Genomic DNA, 21348 nt, shown 5'->3' with positions numbered 1-21348 from the left:
TGGATTCATATATAATTTTTGTTGTTCAAGCATTATTACACAAGAATACATTTGCATGTTTATTGTTGATCTTCAAACTTATTTTGTTTTACAATCATATTCTATTTTTACCCGTTGTGAGTACTCGGTGACAGCGACCAACATGCTACAACTTTGGTATCTTGGTTACCCCCACCCGTCCTCTCCAACTGAAAATGCACTGACACTTGAACATGAGATGTACTCTAGACGTAAACATATGGGGTGCACAAATTCAGTTATGTGGGCTGAGTGAGAGACTGATGATCTTCGAAGTTCAGTCAATTTAAACCAACAATTATCGTAATCATCATTAAAACTCATACTACTTGTTGATCCTCAACTTCGTGTTTCAGCCGCTTGGAAAAACCCGTTACGAAAATTCTATTTAGATTACGGAAAGTTCACCAGGCTATTTGTAATCGACTCTTCATGTCTTTTGCTGTCCAGCTTTGTGTATTGATTTTACGTTATTTTATCTCCATCACTGATTGTCACGTCTTCTTCCTATGTTTCTGTATACGTTTGCTAATTAAAGGCAAACAGAACCATAGCATCAAAAAGACGAGGATGATTCAGTGTTTGTGAATACTACACATTTCTTCTTGTTTTTGCAACTAAGAATTCTGTATACGTTCTCTGGCAAGACTCTTCAAAAACTGTACCGAAAATTGCCGTGTAAGACCATTTGGGTTTCGAGCAATTCTTACTCTCCCGAATACGGTCTATATTAAACTTCGATAATAATCCACTTGTCATCGGCAGGCAGCCAGACAGCAACACAATCATCCTCTATAACGTGATGATGATGATGATGAGGTCCCATACTCCTTGACGGAGCGCAGTGGACGATGCGGGAGACCCGCACCGCCTACTAGGCAAGGTCCTAGCGGAGGTGGTTTGCCATTGATTTCCTCTGACCGTAATGGAGATGAATGATGATGATGATGACACAACAACACCCAGTCATCTCGAGGAAGGTGAAAACCCCTGACCAAAAAAAATGGTTCAAATGGCTCTGAGCACTATGGGACTTAACTTCTGAGGTCAACAGTCCCCTAGAACTTAGAACTACTTAAACCGAACTAACCAAAGGACAGCACACACATCCATGCCCGAGGCAGGATTCGAACCTGCGACCGTAGCGGTCGCGCGGTTCCAGACTGTAGCGCCTAGAACCGCTCGACCACTCCGGCCGCAAAACTCCTGACCCCGCTGGGAATCAACCCGGGCCCCTGTGCTCGGGAAGCGAGGTCGCTACCGCGAGACCACGAGCTGCGGACCCTCTATAACGTAAGCTTTCTAAAGTGGTATGTCCGGGTTATATATGCAACAACAAACCCTGAGAGTATTGAATTTCATATAGTATGACTAGAAGAAAACTTACCACAAATACAGTTTCGTGTCTCGGAAACACAGTAGGGTAGTTGGGGCGAATCCGACTTTGGAATCCGTGCGTCGTGCGCAGCCAAAGAAACTATACGTTCATTTAGTAGCGTTTGTGAAAAACACGGTTGCACATTATTCCATGGATGGTGTAGGGGAACCGACCGGCGAGTTCGATAAACATACTCGTTCTCGGCTGACTGGGCGCATGTACTGCCTGTCACCTTCACTGCAAGAAGTGCCACTGTGGGCCTGAGGCAAATGCCAAGACAGAAAAATCTCCCCGGTTACTTAGATGAGAGTAGGAGAGTTCGCTTGCTCACTTCAGGACGTCGGTTGCACAATAAATTAACAGTGTCGAGTTCCCTAAGGAGGTGAGGTCACCACTTCTTTGTTGACTCAGCGAGACACTCCATCAGTGTTGACAGCATGCATCAAAGGCGCCGCCCAAGTCGCTGTTATGATTCATAACTATTTGCTGTTTCATTACCGTCGATGCAGAACGACGCCAAGCGTTATCGGTCAGTTCCGTAGGGCAAGAAGTATTTCGCCACATTTGGCGGAATAGCAGATAACTGCTTACTGACCAGATCACTCCAAACCCATCGTAGGACATGCTTGCTCTCATTCTATCGATACTTAAACCTTCTTCTGCGGCTCAGATACAGTGCATGTGATATGTAGTACTTAACCTCCAGCAGCACACTTGCGCCACCTCAATTCTAAAATGAAGTCTTCCATTGTTTCGCTGATTCAGTTGTCTGCTTCAGATCGTTCGATTGACGTGGCTGTGAAATATGACTGAGAATCGAAATTTGTCTATGCAACCGGTTTAAACTTCTTACATCGCCTCATAATTGTGAATATTGGTAAATTTGCGCACGGCAGCTTAACCCAAAAACGATCACGGCCTGAGCAGTTTGAACATCTAAAATGGTTGTGCTAAGTTATCCTTTTCATACCGAAGCGTGCTTGCACAAAAGATTCACAGTTGTCAAACTAGCAGCTACGTGTGTCGCTAGTAGCTAGTGACCCAGCCATATGTTGTGGCACTCTGCCAGCGGCGGACACCTCACACAACAGGAGAAACTCTGTTCCATCCTGTAAGCTGTATGCTAATAAGTAATTGTAGAGGGACTGTAGACAATACGCTCCATGTTTTAAACGATGTGTCAGAAATTCTTTGTGGGGATAGGAAACATAAGCAGATGGGTAAATTTCACTGGCATCAATTCTGAGCAGTGACTAGAACGACATCTCATCAAGCACTTTTAAAGCCACATTTTCAGGATAGACTTGGATATATTGCAAAAACGTAGATATAAGTTCAGAATATAAATAAAGAATTAGTTAGGCTGTTAATAAGTATAAACGGTTCCATCGATTGTGGTGTGCAACGGCTGAAACATTAGAATAATTACGCAGTTCAGTTGTCTTGCCGACAAGACGGCTTCTTTTTTGTTCTGGAAGTTGTCCTGATCGGACGCATATATCTGCTATCGCTGGAGATAATTATTTGGCACACCGCCATTATTCTATTTTATTGAGACGCAATCTCACTAGGCGTACTCATAGTTGCACGAAGCAACACAATTAATGTGTCTATGTAATTTAATTTAGTATAATTTTCTGTGAATTCAGTGTTATTAATTAATCTTGTGTTTCATTTATGTTACAAACTATTGTTCCAATTAAACGGCTTCTTGGCAAGGCCAAAACTTCGGAATTATTCAAACTACGAAGTCCGATAAAGAAACATTTCAGAAAAATCGCTCATGGTCAAATTAACAATGAACGGTCCCTGCGGAGAATGCGATTGTCAAGCGCTTAAAGTTTGTTTTAACTTTCACTGATCACATACTATTATCATTATCTCAAACCAGACAGGAAAAGCCACGATAAATCAAACACTCTAACAAATCATGCAGCAAGATCTTAATCTGTTTAGAATCATCTGACAGACCATGTTTGGAAGGTGTATCCTTTAATCAGCGCACTATGTCTATTGAAAAGGTTCCACAAAATCTCCAGGGTTTTCAGATCTCTTGATCAAGCAGGCTGTGACATTCGTCCGATATCTACCCTCTCCAACATATCAGCTATCTAGAAAACCTTTGGAACGGGTTTTGTTGACGATGTGAATCAATTGATACCCCAACGCACAGCGAGAAAATAGAACATACACTCCCTGATAATCGACCAGCCATCTCTGTAAGCGCTGTTTCGTATAAAGATTACGTATACTACTTGTCTGTGTTCTCTGCCACTAACTGCATTCATATAAGCAACGCCGAATGCGGAAATCATCGAGCACTGTACGATTTAATCCGAAAACCGACACAACAGTCGCGTCTATAATGATGATTTCTTGTACTGTCGACTTCTTCCGCGACACAGAATTCGGACCTCTCTGACTGGCTTCAGCCCTACATCGCGTAGTATAAAACCATAATGTGATCCTTGACCACTCTGCAAAACACATCTGGCAACCTAAGCGAGAGTGAAACGTTACAGGTACCTATTGAAGCCTTCCTACATTCCTAAAGTAGTTGAAGTCTCGTTATCCATACCAAATTACTAGAATATTATAGACCTTATTGTTGGTTAATACTTACAAGCAAACAATTACTGCAGGACTCACTGGACCTTATTCGTTCCATCTATGTATCTTGATCACACAGCACTTACGTAAATAGATCTAAGAAGTACATAAATACTTTCTTCATTCGTTTGTTCTCATCACCTGTCAATTTAAGTCACTCTGATTTATCACCGTCCATAGCATTTAATATATATAGAGATATTTATAAAGTGCTTCAGTTGTGTGTAGTCACACATTGCAAATCTGTTATGGGCAAATGAAACAACTCCATCCTGAGCTTCTTGTCAGACACTGTATTTTCGAGTGACGTCATCTGGCAATTGTGCAGAGGTTGTAAGGTCTCCGCACATTACTGATGCATGGCGGTTGACCTCAACAAGTTTCTTATGAAGTTTCGACAGTCATAAATATATCATAACGGCAAGCGCTCCATTTTCACTAAATTGTAACACGTATATCTGCAGTGCATTCGTTCACTACACAAAAGAGAAATCCAGTATGCGTTGTTGAACTACTCACACAGTTCCTGCCACGTTCATCAAACTGTGAACATCCCATACTAACACTGTTGGTGCATAATTCAAAAATTTCGTTTAAGAACAATAGGTCAACATCTTTCAAACACTGCTCGTCAGGTTGACGCAAAGATTCTTCGATATAGGCACGAAGATTGTTAATGTCATAGCAGTCTGAGTTGAAAAACTGACAGACAACATTAAGACTACCGTCTTTTATTATCACGCAATATCCGCTTTTCTTTTACAAAATGTGCATCTAAAGGATGAACCTGAAACATGGAAACGAACAATGAGGACAGTCTGTGCACATACAAGCGTGTTAGAAACATTTTATAAGCAATGACCTTGGAATATAAAGTTTAAAAATAATGTGTATAAAAATGCAGCCACGACAATGCTAGTTAGAGTTTACATTGCACGTGCAAAACGATGTACACAAGAGAATCACAATAAATGTAGAAAATTTAATCCATCTCTTTCAGTGCATAGGTCGAAATGTAGAAACAAACACTTGGAATGAAAATAGGACTATAGAATTTTATGCACAAAAACAAAACAAAACAAAACAGGTTACTCTTCATTTTCTTGCTGGCATCCAAGAGGGGCTTCTGAATTATTTCTTCATTGCTGGTTGCACTTTCTTATCCAAAGACCATTAAACGTTTCCTTAGACACTGATCTCTTTGGCTCAAGTCAAGAGACAAGTTCAAATGTAACTAGACCGAATCTCTCGGAATTTTGTGATCATTTTAATATGAAAGAAATGAAGATGAGAGAACTAAGATATAAAACCATTAAAGAACACGTCCATCGTAAAAAGCAAGTAGTCCTGCCACGCATAACCACATGACTGCTTGTATCTTCACGCGTACGCCACCCTCAAGAGTTGAGTGTGTTCTAAGATATCTTGGTACACATATCCTGTAGGGTGAAGTGTTGTTTACATAACGATCCAACAGTGTCTCATTTGTAAAAAGATCCAGAAGACTAACCACATAGAACTGCATTCTTGAGAAAAAAACAGACAGCAATCTGTCTGCCGAAAATAGCCGTCATGTACAAATCTCTGCAAAAATTGGAAAGTGACATGACAGCCCATTAATAATTTCCTTTCCTATACAATTTGCAGAGATTTTACTTGAGTTGTAGTCTCCCTAGTTACGAATCAGCTCAAGTGGCAACACTACCTACATTTAAATCTACATTGCTACAGTGAAAACCACAATAAGGTGCACTGCAGATGGTACTTATACCTGAAGCACCTTTTAGGGTTTCTTCCTGGTTGTACACTGTGGTAGCAAAAGTCATTGGATTCTGCCCAAAATAGTGTTGTATCTCCTTTTGTCTGGTGTACTGCAGCAACTAGACAAAGCGTAGGCGTAACAAGTCGCTAGAAGTCAATAGTATAAAAATTGAAACTCTAGTAAATTTTTGCTTTATAAATCAGGTCTCCCAGATCGTTTTGTATATGTATAACCATGAAGGAAATTCATGTTTATTTAGAATTATATGTAATCCGATAACTTTTTTCATTGTAAAAACGTTCTCCCAGGTCGTGTTTATCTTTTCCCACAAACGAAATTCACATTTATTTAAAAATATAAGAAATATAATATTTTTTCTTTTAAAAATGCTTCCAAGATCGTATTTATCTCAGCCCACAAACAAAATTCACACTTACTCGAAAATATAATAAATTTATCAGTGAAGACAGTAACTGTTCTCGGAAGAAGAGAATACTGTTGATAACAATGCAACTTTTACCTGGAATAAATGATGACTAACTGAAACCCTCAGCTGCTGACAGGTGTTGTTGATATACCTCAATGAGGACAGTTGAAAATGTGTGCCCTGACTGGGACTCGAACCCAGGATCTCTGCCATGTAAGCAGGAGATCCCAGGTTTGAGTCCTGGTTGGGGCACACATTTTCAACTGTCCACATCGAGGTATATCAACAACACCTGTCGACAGCTGAGGGTTTCAGTTAGTCATCATTTACAATAAATGTAATAATCTTCCCTTGATGATAATATATATTTAAAAATTAAAAGTCTAATTATTATGTACATAAAAGGTAAAAAATGTATTCTCAAGCTGGACTACTTAAAGACATAGAAACTACTGTAAAGATATAAATATATGTAGTAATATAAATTTATAAAATAACTATAAAGGAGAAAGTTATTGAAATGTAAATAAACAAGAGCTATGGAAGTTTGTGATTATTTTAAAAAGAAAGAATATCCAAAACAATTACCTGTTTTACACAAGGATTTACTAGTAGCATGAGGAGGTGATAAATTACTTACAACATTAAATAATAAAGAAAAATTGTTTTCTACTACAGATATTTAAAACATTGATTAAATTGTGGATAAAAATTAATATTCCATAGAAAATTGTCACTTGAACAAACAAATTGATTAAAAAAGTACATTGATTTTAATACAGAAATGATAAAAATAAAAAATATAAGAAGCAGACAAAATATTAGCAAAACCAAAATAATACATCTATTATATTTCAAAATCAAATTTTGATTTTTGATTTCAAATGTGGTGCAGACCCAAAGACACCATGGACCCAAGTTGTCAACAAGGCACTGTACAAGCTGGTGGTGAACTTAGTTTTCTTAATTCTTTGTCTTCCATTCTTACTGATTACTTTTTGAGGATTATCTATTTCAGTAAATCTTTTACTCCTCAAATAACACATGTGATAATCATGCAGGATCGAATGATTGTCCTCTTACATAGGTAAAATATTAAATAATTGGTATTCTAATCTATTGTCTTAATTCTATTCTAACCACAATTCACCAAATATTATTGTTTTTATATCTACTGGAACAGTTTGAACAGAGTCTTTCGATTTTGCTGTAGGAACACATTATATATGTAATACATTTCTTGACTGATTGGTTGTAGTTATTTGGTAAAGATTACAAAGTACTCTCATAGAAATGTCAAAATTGTCATAACATATTTTTTATTTATATTTTCACCATTAAGAAAAACATGTTAAGAGTAAATTCATTGTCACTGAAATCATTCATTTTTGTTCATTTCCATTTATAAATAGTAAATCGATTATTTGTTTGTCACAGATTTCATTTTGAAAATTAATCATTTGACTTATTTATGATGTTAAATCAGCCTTAGAAAAGTAATCTGAAAAATCTTTTTCAATTTCACTGATTGTAAAGTAATCTGTTACACATAATTTATAGGCAAAATTATTGATCATTTTTAAAATCTCAATGAATTCAGGTTTTGAAACAAGCTTATTTAATTCATCTTTGTTGACACAATTATTGAGCTGTTTCTAAATACTGTTTCTTAACATCTTCTTTGACGACTGGATATTTTATGCTTACTACTTTGTACCAAGATATACTGTAACTCTTTCTTACATTAAAAATCCTACTTCATTCAATATGGAACTATTTAATCAAATTTTCTATTACTTACAAAGGGATTATTGCAAAGAAGATTTCCGAAAGTACAAAATACATAAAGAAATCAGAAAATATGATTTTGAATTAATGTGCACATTAACCAAAGCATTTATGTGTATAAGCTTACCAAAAATGACTTTCAGTTAAAAATAACAACACACAGACCGAATAAATCGTAAATATAATATTAATACATCGTATTGGTTAATAAATGGCATTACAAAAAATGAGCATGCAGCATTGAGCAACATCATTACACTGGAATGACAAAAATCATGGGATAGGGACACGCACATATACAGACGATGGTAGTATCGTGTACACATGGTATAAAAGGGCAATGCATTGACAGAGCTCTCATTTGTACTCAGGCTATTCATGTGAAAAGGTGGTCGACATGATTATAGTCCCACAATGGGAATTAGCATACTTTGAATGCGGAATGGTAGTTGGATCTACACACATGGGACCTTTCATTTCTGGAATCGTTAAAGAATTCAGTATTCTAAGATCCACAGTGTGAATAGTGAGTTGTGGTTACAAAATTCACGGCATTACACCTTACGTGGACAATCCAGTGGGTGATGTCCTCAGCTTAAAGACCGAAATCAGTGACTTCTGTGGTGAGTTCTCAGTGCTAACAGACAAAGAGAGTGTGTGAAATAACTGCAGGAATTAATGTAAAGTGTATGATGAAAGTATCCATTAGCATTGCGAAATTTGACATTATTGTGCAACAGTCGACGAACACAATGCATTTGCAGACATCACAAAATCGTTTGCATCGGTTTGACACTAGATGAATGAAAAATTGTGGCTTGATGAGTCCCGCTTTCTGGCGATAAGAGCTGATGATAGGGTTCAAATGTGGTGCAGACCCAAAGACACCATGGACCCAAGTTGTCAACAAGGCACTGTACAAGCTGGTGGTGGCTCGACAATGGTGTCAGCTATGTTTACACAGAATGCGGTAGGTTTCTTGGTCCAAGTGAACCGATAATAGACTGCATGTGGTTATGTATGGCGACTTTGAGACCATTTGCAGACATTCGTGAACTTTATGTTCCCAGACATGGAGGGAGTGCTTATGGAATACAGTGCATAATGTCACTGGGACACTGTTATTTGAAGGACGTTCTGGACAGTTGGAGCAAATGATTTGGACACCAAGATGGCCCAACACGAATCACATGGAGCATTTATGGAAAATAATCGAGTGGTCAGGTCATTCACAAAACATTGCATTGGCAACACTTTCACGATTATGGATGGCTATGAGGCACCATGGCTCAGTATTTATGTAAGAGAGTTATGGTGCAGAGAGTATAATTTTATTAATATACCATGTTGTAAAACTGTAATTTTAACTTTACTCTATCCACTGTTTACAAATTTTTCTATACAAATGAAAGATAATTTCATATAATTACAAAAATATAAAAAATCAAATAAAAATGATATAGATTCAATAATATGAACTAATCTATCTTTCTTTTCTTATATTTTTATACACAAAATTTTATCCAACAATTTTTGCTCTAATTTATCTTTGTCTTCTGGAAGGTTTTTGAATAATGATCCAGAAGAGTAATATTGAATATATGATCTAAAAGTAATAAAGTAATATAACTTTTGGCCAGAATTACATATCAAATTTTCACACTTTGAAAGATTCCTAGATTTAGTTTTTTTTTCAGTTCTGATAATTTAGTGAACAATACTGCATAACAATTGCTGTAATTATTAAGTTCAACTACAAGAAAAACAATGTTGTCATTCCTTGTCATTGTGGTTATATATTAAAAAAATATTTTAAAACAAAATACAAAATTTTCCAGATTAAAAATGTTTGATTAATTTTCTGTGTTGTGAATCGTAAGTTAATTTCGCTTTACCATACATAATTACATATAATAGTGTATTATTTGGTATGTTTTCATGAAAAGTAGCACATATTTACACTGTTGTTTTTTATTAGTTATAAAGTTCATTTCTCCAGTCATACATATGACATACATAGGATAATATTCAATCTGACTGAATGGACTTATATTAATATCGTTATTGAATTGTGTAATTCTTGAAAAGCTTCATAAGCTTTTAAAAAGTTATACCGTGGATCAGGATTCCATAAATCTTGAAGGAAATTTCGTTTCTTAAAATTTCATAGATAGATATTTTGTAATTTAACATGATAAAATAAAGAAGAATCAATCAACTAATTATTTTTGGGTTAGTTTGGAATACAATGTAAGACATATCAAATGCTTCAGAATTATAATAATTAGTACTATCTAGTACAAAATTTATTCTTCTACTTAAAACAGTAATTTCAGTAGTTCATGTTTCAAATAAATAAATTGGTATTTTTAGAGTTTTCAATCTTTCTTGTTTCAATTAAAGTGAATAGTCTGGTTCAGTTTTAACGACTGGGACTAGAATTTCCATTGATTCTACAAGAGTTTTCCCTTCTTTTGTAAATGTGACTTTAATTTCAACTCCACTTTCATGATGGTCAATACATACAGAAACAGCATCTCAGGAATGTGAAGAAATTAAATGGTGGGAAAAGTTAGAAAATAAACAACAAGAAGATGTTCAAAACCAAACAGGAGTGGAAGAATGTTAGAATACTTTAATCATAGTGAATATCAGTTTTTGTTTTAAGACATTCTTGATAAATTACCAGTGGACTTTACTGGAGATAAATTAACTGTTGCTGATACTACATGTGAAGTGATAGATGGATTAGTGAAAATCTTTAATGAAAAACCGAAGATGGGAATACACAACTTACTGCTTCTGATTTATCAGTTTATGCTGATATACTGATTCATTCAAGAACATTATCTTCTGGTCATGACCCAAATGATATAAAATCAAGTGGTGGTATTAAAGAAAATGGCTTGATAAAAAACGCTAGGGATCATTTTTCTAAAAGATTACCAATAAATCCAAATTCAAGTGTAGAATCAAGTGTAGATGAAACAATACGTTAAGGATTAATTTCAAAATATACAAAATAATCTAGCGAATTTGACAATGTTGCAATAACAAAAAATTTGCTTTTGATACATTTGGTGGAAACATTCCTGAAAAATTTGTTAACAATTTCGGTAAAACTGACCTGTATTGTAATGTCTAAAGGTTGGGGAACTTTAACTAATTTATTTGCAGTCATTTATGTTTATTTGTTTTAAAAATATTATGAAACTGTTACAATTTTAATGAAGTTTTGACTGTAAAAAGAGCACAATTTTGGAAATAAGTTTAAGACATTAGCAAATATTTACAATAAAACACTGTAGAACCGAAAGTGAAGTAAGAATCATCCGACATTAACAACACAATAAATACATTAGAATCATATGTCAAAGATATACAAACTTTGGACCCAAAAATTAAAAAAGAACTAACTTCGAAAGTGGAAGACTTTCAATTATAAATTTAAAATATGATGTGTGGTATTCACTCATCATTCAATCCAAAAATTAAAGAAAAAGAATAAAAGCCTTCAATGTCATTAGAAACAAAAATCAAAGATATTTAAACACTAGAACCGAAAGTTAAGGAAGAATTGGATTGAGCGTAGGAAAAAATTAAAACTACTGTCATTAGAAACAAAATAGATATTCAACATTTTCAGTCATCAGTAGACTAAAAAATGGAATATTAGATTAAAGTTTCATGAAGAATTAAGCAACATATTTAATCTCTGTAAGAGTTACAATAGTTTTCTTAAAAAAGTATTAAATGTCATAGAACCAAACGATAAAAAAGCTTTCAAAATGTTCAATAATTATTCTGATAAATTTGATCTAAAAAATTCTTTAGAAGAAAATTAAGCTGAAAATGTTTTTCGAATTACTTTCCAAAGGCAGTTTTTATGGCTTACATAAATCAAATAAATGTGTTCAAAATAAAATCTGTGATAAACAAATAATCGAATTTTCATTTATAAATTGAAATGAACAAAAGGTGAATGATATCAATGACTATTAATTTATTCTTAAAGAGGTTTCTGTTACTGGCGAAAACATAAATAAGCGGTTTTGCTATTACTTTAAGTGCACTTCATAATCTTTATCAAATATCTCCTACTAATCAATGAATATATGTATTCCATAATTAAATTTTTCTAAGAACTTATCCAGTGGAGGGAACAATAATTTTATTTTGTGAAATGTTGTTAAAGTCAACTGTGGACAATATATTAGAAAAGTAGATATTTAATTTTTATCTATATAAATGGACAATCATTAGATACTGCATGGTTATCATATGTAATATTTGAAGTATAAATGGTTTACTTAAACGTATAACACTCAAAGAGTATAACAAAGAATGTAACACAAAGAATTTGTGGTCTTTGTTTAATTTGTACAATTATAAAAACAAAATACATCAAAAAATAAGTCTAAATATTCGAGAGATATCGCACTGCTAACAGATTTTCTGAAACTACAGCAGTATAATCACAATTCGGTATTAAATAATACATGTATTGTTTGGGCTTTGTTAATATTCTAATATTCTGTGTGTTTCTAATATTTTCCATTTTTCATTATTTCTGTATTAAAATTGATGTATTGTTTCAATAAATCAGATTGCTCTCTTGAGAAGTGGACTGTTAATATTTTATCCAAGATTTAAACAACCATTAGGAGATCTGTAACATAAAACATATTATATTATGTTCTTTAATAATTTATCACCTCCACCTTGGGCAAATGTTAAATCCTTGTGTAAATCAGGAATTTTCTGGATATTCTAGATCGACTTAAAAAGACAAACATATTTTTAATCATTTGGTGTGTCAAGCAATTTTTTGATACTACTTTTTCGAATTTAACCGTTTTTCATATATTTTTGTCTTGATTTAGCATACCTTTTAATACTTTGAGAAATTCTCCATATAATACGTTTTCTAATAAATCAAGTCATCTCATAGTGTACTAAGAAATCTAATTAAATTTTGTCATTTTTAACATAAAATCCCAAGATAATCACACGAAGTTAAATGCAAAGCTCCATCAGATTATTAAGATGTAGTAGAAGTATCTCTAAAACTTAGCAGTATTAAAACATTACATTTATCATACACCCTTGTAGACTCATCTAAATTTTTTTATTGAAATTTTTCCAAACTAGTTTGCACGATTATAATCTTAATCAAAATATTGGATTTATTAAGTCTCAAATAACACATTCTCTTGTAGGGAATTCTGTTTCTTTTTAATTTTCTTCATAATCCATATATTCATCTGGGTAAACATCTTTTTTAATTACTATATGTAATTGTTTATGTCTGAAATATTTTAATATTTTTAATTGTTTTTTTGTGAGATAAGATGACAATTTGTCAATACTTGAAGAAATAAATTTAAATGTATCCAAATATTTCAATTATATCATTTTCCATGTTCTTACTAAAATATATATGTTTATGTTTGTTCATTATTTGGAGTAGTATCAATATTCTGATTATCTACTGCCAGTTCTTGGGTAAACCAATTTTTAAAATTATAAATATATACTGACATAGAAGGAGGATTTTTATAATTAAGATTACAAATTTCATGAGCACAAACTCTGTATTTTCCTGTTAAATGATAATGATCTCTTTTTTTCTCCTTCTTTAAGTTATTCTCCACAAATAAAAGAGGTTCTTAGTTTTTAAAATTTATTTTACCTTCTTCAGTAATCACCATTCGCTTGTATCAATCATATATTTCTTAAATTTCTCCAAATATATTGTTTTCAAATTAAAATAATTTTTTTGTGGAATTGTTACCAGTATTTGTAACACATTTTTTATGACCACTGTTACAATATTTGACATAATAACTAAATGGAAACAGTATATTTTTTATATTTACAAGTGTAAGCGTTTTCTAGATTTGGCTGACAAGTGTTGATATTTTTTACAAGACTATCGAATTCAGCGTAATTTAGAAAACATACTCCCAATGATTACTTACAAGTTTCATATTTAGTTTTTTTCACCTTCTTCAGATATTCTATTTTTACTTCTTCGTGTTCTTTACTTTCATTTTCATGATTGTATAATTTTTCAATAAACAAATGAAAGTATCTTAAATATCTACCACAAGGATAAATTTACCATTGTTTGCAATTGTTTGTTAACTGCTTGATCTACATAAATTTTTGTTTGATCATACTGAGAAGTCTTTCCTTCTTGAATTAAAGAAGATTACATTGTTTTCCTCTTCTATTTTTTTATGGTAAAACATATGTATGATAAATTTTATCCTAGAACTGTAAACATTAATGAAAATATTTCATTTTCTTCAATTTTGGAATATCTGTTGATTTAGCAGGCAAATTTCTATTTTCTTTTTAAAATTTTCATTAAACTCTAACCCAACATTTTTACATTTACAACTCTTTTATATTTATCAGCTCTGTTCCACTCGTGATCTACTGGATATAAACCAGATTTTACTAAGTAGAGAAAACATTTTTGATCAGTGTTTTTAATATTAATTACATGTTTCTGTCTATAATTTCTTTTGGTAAATTGATATTAGAAGAACCAGAAATTGTCTAGTGTCTATTAACACTCAATTATGAACTAATTGTAAAAAATAAACACCAACCAGCTTTGCATTTCTTCCACTATAGTTAATTGTTTATCCAATGATTTTTGCAAAGTAGCTTTCCAAGTTGCTGAAACAGGGACAACAATCAATAAGTTGTATGAGTTTTAATGATCATGATGACAATCATGAGTTGAATATGTTGAACTTGGAAGATCGCCAATCTTTTATTCAACCCATCAGAACGGTATTTGTGTACCCCATATCTTTACGTCTAGAGAAAATCTTACGTTTCAGTGTCAGTCCATTTTTAGGTTGTTTGCTTTTTTGTGAGAACAGGTAGGAATATCAAACTTACAGCATATAAAAGTTGTAGCATGTCAATCGATGTCACCGAGTATTCATAGTGCACAAAGAATAAAATATTTCTGTAAAACAAAGTGATTTTGAAGATCAACAATAAACATTCAAATGTGTAATAATTCTTGAACAACAAACATTATATAAGCATCCAAAATCATAATTTCCTTTACTCTTAAAATGACAATATCTGTAAAAGATAAACAATAGGTCTTTAAACATTTCTGTAGAAAAGTAAATTTATTAAAAGTGTGTAACTCTTATGCAACATGTATTACAATATAACCTCAAAGTGGTACATCTCCAAGCCCAGGCATAACTGCTGACACACTATGAAACTATTCAGAATACTTAGAGACATTTCATCAACTCCATTTCCAGTTCGTTGTTTCAGTTGTGCTATTCTGTTAATCTTCACCTACTTTACTATAGCCTTGATACACCTCCACACAGAGAAATCCAATGGCTTCATGTCCAACAAGTGAGGGTTCATAAGTGTTTCAGTACCACATCTAATCCACCTAAAAGGAAAAAATCTGCATCGAGGTCAGTTGTGTTCTGATGCCGACAGATGACATGCATGACTTCACACTTAGTACAGAGACTTCAGTGTTGACACTCTAATGATGGACTGTGTTCTTACTGCATCAATAAATAAAAATTTATGAACAACGAGTGACCAGGTCTTCTTGCCAATTCAGCAGTGGATGACGTCTCTTAAAATAAAGGGAGAACTAAGGCAATAACTGACGATGCCCATGCGGCTGGAGAAAAACTGTGTTGGATCCCATCTGTACCAACTATGGCTCCACAAACGTTCCCAACATGTGGAGGTTTGTGCCCCTGGTAATCATATTCTTTGTAAACAAAGAGGGGTCCAGAGACGGCAGTCTGTCATACCTTGCAGTGCTTCTGAGTGCTTGTTTGCAGAAATTTTCCAATGTAGATATTTATGGCCCACTGTTACTGAGTGTTGTTTGATCACTGTAAAATCGTGTACCATGAGATTATTTTCCATAGCTTGTAACGAATTGTAACAAGCAGGTTGTAGGTCTCCATTATCCTCATCTTCAAACTTTCGCAGAGCATGGAAGAGGCAGGAGTCTTTCTTCAACGTGTATTACAGCGCTTTTCTGACTGTGAATTGAGCAACAAGTAGCTCTCTTACCTCATAGATGCAGTGGTAGTCCATCTAGTCACATCCTTCATACCGGTTCTAGAGTTATGGAGGCCCTCCATGATCGTTGCTATACCTCTGAATTTGTTAACGAACTCTGATTGCCGAACGTATGGGACATGGATTTCAAAATTTTCGGGTGAAATCATCTCCCATCTCTTCATATGTCTTCCTAACTAAACTGCCATGAAGAACAGCTGTCTGTCCTATTGTATTCTGCCAAATCACTCCCACCACAAATCGAGTTAGCTGTAGTGCCACACTAAAATGGGTAGCGTCGTTATGTTTGTTCTGTGTGCTGTTACTACCGGTCTTTGTCACTTATGATCGCGATTTAGTGATCCTATTTTATCTAAGCGTGAGTCTGTCGTGAATTCGTATTCCGGCATGTTAATACTTCCTGTTGGGAGCACTTCTTCACTATCCATAATTGCCTTTACGTACAAGGTTTTGACGCTGCAAAAACCTCCTCGATAATTTGGGACAATGAGCCATAGTCAAATGCTGAAAATATGGGAGAACATGTTGTAGAAACTATAGCACAGTTCACAACACACTTTTTTACGATGTATACCTGCTCGTACAGCTGCATGTAACCTTTGTACATTCGAAATGGGCTCTCATTAATAAAAAAAAATTAATTGTCTCAACTGTGAGTCCTTGGTGCGATGTTATATATTGTATTAACTAAGCAAAACCCATTTTTAGCCTTGTTTCACACGCTTCATACTTACTGTATGACATAGATTTCGTGTTGTAAGCCAGTCTTTTGGTATACAACTGATCCCAAATATGAGAACCAAGCAAAGATAAACATATCAGGTCCTTAGTGTCTCAATTCTTAGCTTAAGCAACAAAATGTTGATCTTTGTTTATTATTTTGACAAAGTTAAATATTTTGCCGGCTGCTGTGGCCGAGTGGTTCTAGGCGCATCAGCTGGGAACCACGCTGCTGTTATGGTCGCAGGTTCGAATCTTGCCTCAGGCATGGATGTGTGTGATGTCCTTAGGTTAGTTGGGTTTAAGTAGTTCTAAATCTAGGGGACTGAAGAATTTAGATGTTAAGTGCCACAGTACTTAGAGCCATTTGAACCATTTAAATATTTATTTTAGAAAATACGATGCGGTCATGCCTGATTTTCAGTGACAACCAAGTTGATGAAACTACAACGACTTCAGAATAATTATATTGTTTGGATTTTCGTTTCGTATTTATCAGCTTATCCTTCTCTTAGTATATTTTGACAGTAAATAATGTTCCATCTCTTTTTCTTCTTTTTATTTTAGTACATTGTCAATTCTTATTTTAGTTCACTCCCATTCGCAAATCTTTTTTTAAAATGATGATTTTGAAAGTTCTGAAGTAGTTCCCGCAAAAATCATTAGAAGTGACGTGTGCATATAATGCTGCAAATTGGTTAATATTACCTAAACCTGTTTCCAGTGGTACGATAGGCAATTGTTCAGCACGATTTTGTGTACTTGTCCCGTCTCTGGTACCTGCCTCACCTATGTTCTCTGTTGACAGCTATATATCGGGCATCACGCTTCTCGGCACGCCAACGGAACTCTATCCTCGAGGCAGCAGTACGTCTTCATGTACGCGTTCGTCTTCGCGGTGTCTCTCGCTTACCTTCCTGGGTTGCTCGGCTTTCGAATGACCTCCACCTACGAGGTAAGTAGCGCTCTCAGTGCCTGGAAGCGTATCTCTGAATATTTGTTACGCCACTTCTTCACCCTGCAGCAAACATTCATCTGACATGATTTGTGGAAAATGTTCTGGAGGAAACGAAATTCGAGTTTCACTACTGCTAAGTTAGTATTAAATGTCAGTGTATTGTAAACAATTACGACAGCGAGTTTCTCGCTGCAACTAATCGAAGAGGCTTAATTTTCCCGGTTTAAGAATCAGCGTACATACAAATTTTGGCCAATAAGTGGCTCCTACTGATATTCATATAAGGGTGTAAAATTTAAAATTGGTACCGATCTAGTATAGTTGCAAATCAAATCCATAATCAAATTTTTGATTTTAACATTTGCATGAAAGTGCAACTGCAGATTTCGACGCAGCACAAGACCATTCTGATCAAAGATTCAAAAATTTTAAATTAATAACGACCAGCATTACAAGTATACGAGTAAGTACAGACCCTACATAGTTACAAACAACAATGCCGGCATATCCTACTGCTGAAATCCCAACAGAAATGTTTTTCTCTCACTTGACAACAGTAAAATATTGGTTGTAATATTGACCTCTAATTTTGTATTTAGTTTATTTCTATCTACTGGAAAAGTACAGGCAGGTTACATTAACAATCTTATGCATTAATAATTTTTACGAAGCAACTGGTAACATTTTATTATTATTATCATTATATATTTTTTTGTGGCGGCGTTCGTAGCGACAAGCAATTCGCTGTAGAAACGGCTTACGAAGTCACCGCCACACTTTTAATAGCGGGCCGACCGGTCCGCTGGAACAGTGAACAGAAAGATGAAAACCCAAACACTGATTAAATAAAAGTCGGTACTTATCTTTATTAACGTAGATACAGAAACAGTAGTGAACTCCGTGTCTACAGAAATCTGTCTAGTTCGAGTCGGAGCGGCTAGGTCAGCGTCGGCTGACGACAAACAACAACTCTGCTGCGATGAACACACAACTGACTAGCAAGTACACAATTCGGTGGCGAGTATACAACTGAGCGCCGAATACAGAACTGTCCTAGCGCTCGCGACTCCAGCGCTTAAGAAACCAGAAGCCAGCGGTGGCGCGCGCAGACTTGCGGCGATTTCCTGTCTCGCTGGCGCTGCTAATGCTGACGGCGTCCGGAGTTTGATGCTGCCAACCTTTTGGCAGCGGGCTCGGGTGGCATTACTGGCTAGGATATAAGACTCCTCCCCCCCAAATCGCCGCACTGTCGTTGAATAATGACGTGGCGAGCGTCGACGGCGGGGGAGGGGTCTGGCCACAGGCGTAGCAGAAGAGACCGGGGCGGAGACTGTTGTCCGTGGCAGTCCCCGGTCCGCACCCCAGCATTGGCTGCGCGGGGCCTCGGGAAACACCGACTGAAAACCGAGGGCAGGGTGCACGCCTGTGACCACGGGCGCAGCTTCTGGTACTGGACGCGACGGGGCGTCGGGACCCACGAAGAGAGGCAGCGTCTCCTGACGCTGCGTCGACGGCTGCTGAGTGGGCGCCGGACAAGGCGCTGCGATGTCAGACTCCTTGGGGGTGCCCAAGGAAAGCGGCTGCAGGACAGGCTGCACAGCCACCGCTTGGGAAGGCGGCCCGGCTGAGGGGTCGACGTCCATCAGCTCCGAAGGCGGTGGCGACTGAAGAGGGACCGCAGGCGCCGGAGCGACCACCTGGGGCGCTCCCGGATGAAGCTGCGCGGGATGCATCAACGGGACGGGCTGTCGGCGTGGTAGCGGCGACGGCTGCTGCTGCTGCCCTGGGGGCGGCAGCGAAGTCGGAAGGCGCGGCTGGAACCCGCCGCGGACCAAATCTGTGGACAAAGAACGAGCGGCAGAATCCGGGCGGCCAGCGCGGCGCAACTGGTTCTGATGCCTCCTGTGCACCCCAGTAGCACCTTGAACAGAATAAAAACCGCGACCCTGGACACTTATCACGGTACCACGTTCCCAACGACGGCGACCGTGATAAACTCTGAAAAAAACGGCGTCGTTGCGCTGAAAACACGTGCGATGCTCAGAAGCGGCGGGTCGATCCGGGGGGTGCAACAACCGTAGTAGGGTGCGATGACGACGGCCGTGGAGAAGCTCCGCAGGCGAAGGGCCGTCGCGTGGCGTGGTCCGGTACGACGACAGGAACGTGGTGAGGGCCTGCTGACGAGAGTGCGTAGCACGAAGGCGGTCCATATGATCCTTGAATGTACGTACAAAACGTTCCGCTGCACCATTCGATTGAGGGTGGAACGGCGGAGTAAGAACATGGCGAATGCCATTGGCAGAACAAAAACTTTCAAATTCAGCAGAGGTAAATTGTGGACCATTCTCAGACACTAAAACTTCTGGAAGACTCTCAATACAAAAAATTGAACCCACGCCTGTATAGTTTGTGCAGACGTTGTAGACTGCATGGGCACAACAAACGGAAAATTGCTAAATGCATCTATCACGATGAGCCAACGAGAATTCCAAGATGGACCAGCGAAATCAATATGTACTCGCTGCCAGGGACCGGCAGGGCGTGCCCACTCAAAATAGCGTTGAGGCGGAGCAGCTTGGTGTTCGGCACACGTCGAACAATCTGTAGACATCTGCGTAATCTGCTTATCAATGCCGATCCATGTACAATGACACGGGCAAGCTGCTTGGTGCGGACCACTCCCCAATGACCTTGATGCAACAAGTCGAGGACCTTGGATTGGAGCACTTGGGGAACCACTACACGAAGCTGGTCATTCTCGGTGCGTAACAGCAAAACTCCGTGCGAAACAGACAACAGATGACGTTGCGGATAATAGCGACGAACCACAGGATCCGATATGTCCTTTGCCTTGGACGGCCAACCACGTTGAACAAAACGTAATAGTAAACTCAGATGAGGATCCGTAGCTGTCTCACGTGCCACCTGACGATAATCAATCGGAAAATCCCGGAGGGATTGATGCTCATCGGCTTCAATCTGATGGCAAGAGTCGTCAGAGGAATCGAAGACATCATCCGCAGCAATCGGCAATCTAGAAAGCGCGTCAGCGTTTGCATGCTGAGCTGTAGGGCGATACAGTATCTCATACTGGTATTGTGATAACAAAAGAGCCCAACGTTGTAGTCTCTGAGCTGTCCGCTGAGGAACTGGTTTAGACGGATGAAACAGTGACGTCAGGGGCTTGTGATCTGTTACTAAATAGAATGGTCTACCATAGAGGTAGTGATGGAATTTTGTGACACCGAACACAATAACCAACGCTTCCTTGTCCAATTGGCTATAATTACACTGAGCTTTGTTTAGCAATTTAGATGCGAACGCAATAGGACGCTCGGTGTTACCGACGCGGTGAGACAATACAGCACCGAGGCCGAAAGAAGAGGCATCACAAGCTAACACCAGAGGCTTGTTAGGGTCGTAATGGACCAGACAACGATCATTCAATAAAGCCTCTTTAAGCTGCGGAAAGGCTGATTGGCAATCAGCTGACCACACAAACGGAACATTCTTACGGCGGAGACGATGCAACGGTGCAGCAATCTGTGATGCATTAGGTATAAACCTAATATAATACGTCAATTTGCCAA

General features: G+C 37.0%; 1 protein-coding gene across 1 annotated transcript in view; it reads right to left on the bottom strand.

The window, feature by feature from the left end:
- Positions 1-21348, bottom strand: part of LOC124545842 (ESX-1 secretion-associated protein EspK-like) — a 148500-nt gene that overhangs the window by 121269 nt on the left and 5883 nt on the right. The window contains exon 2 of the mRNA XM_047124800.1: positions 19180-19595. Within this exon, the coding sequence (XP_046980756.1) occupies positions 19180-19595 (416 nt within the window). The remainder of the gene's footprint in view (positions 1-19179; positions 19596-21348) is intronic.

The sequence above is a fragment of the Schistocerca americana genome, chromosome 8 (genome assembly GCF_021461395.2).
Source record: "Schistocerca americana isolate TAMUIC-IGC-003095 chromosome 8, iqSchAmer2.1, whole genome shotgun sequence".
Classification (NCBI taxonomy): Eukaryota; Metazoa; Arthropoda; class Insecta; order Orthoptera; family Acrididae; genus Schistocerca; species Schistocerca americana.
The sequence above is the reverse complement of the archived record's forward strand: the minus strand, read 5'-3'. Positions and strand labels throughout refer to the sequence as shown.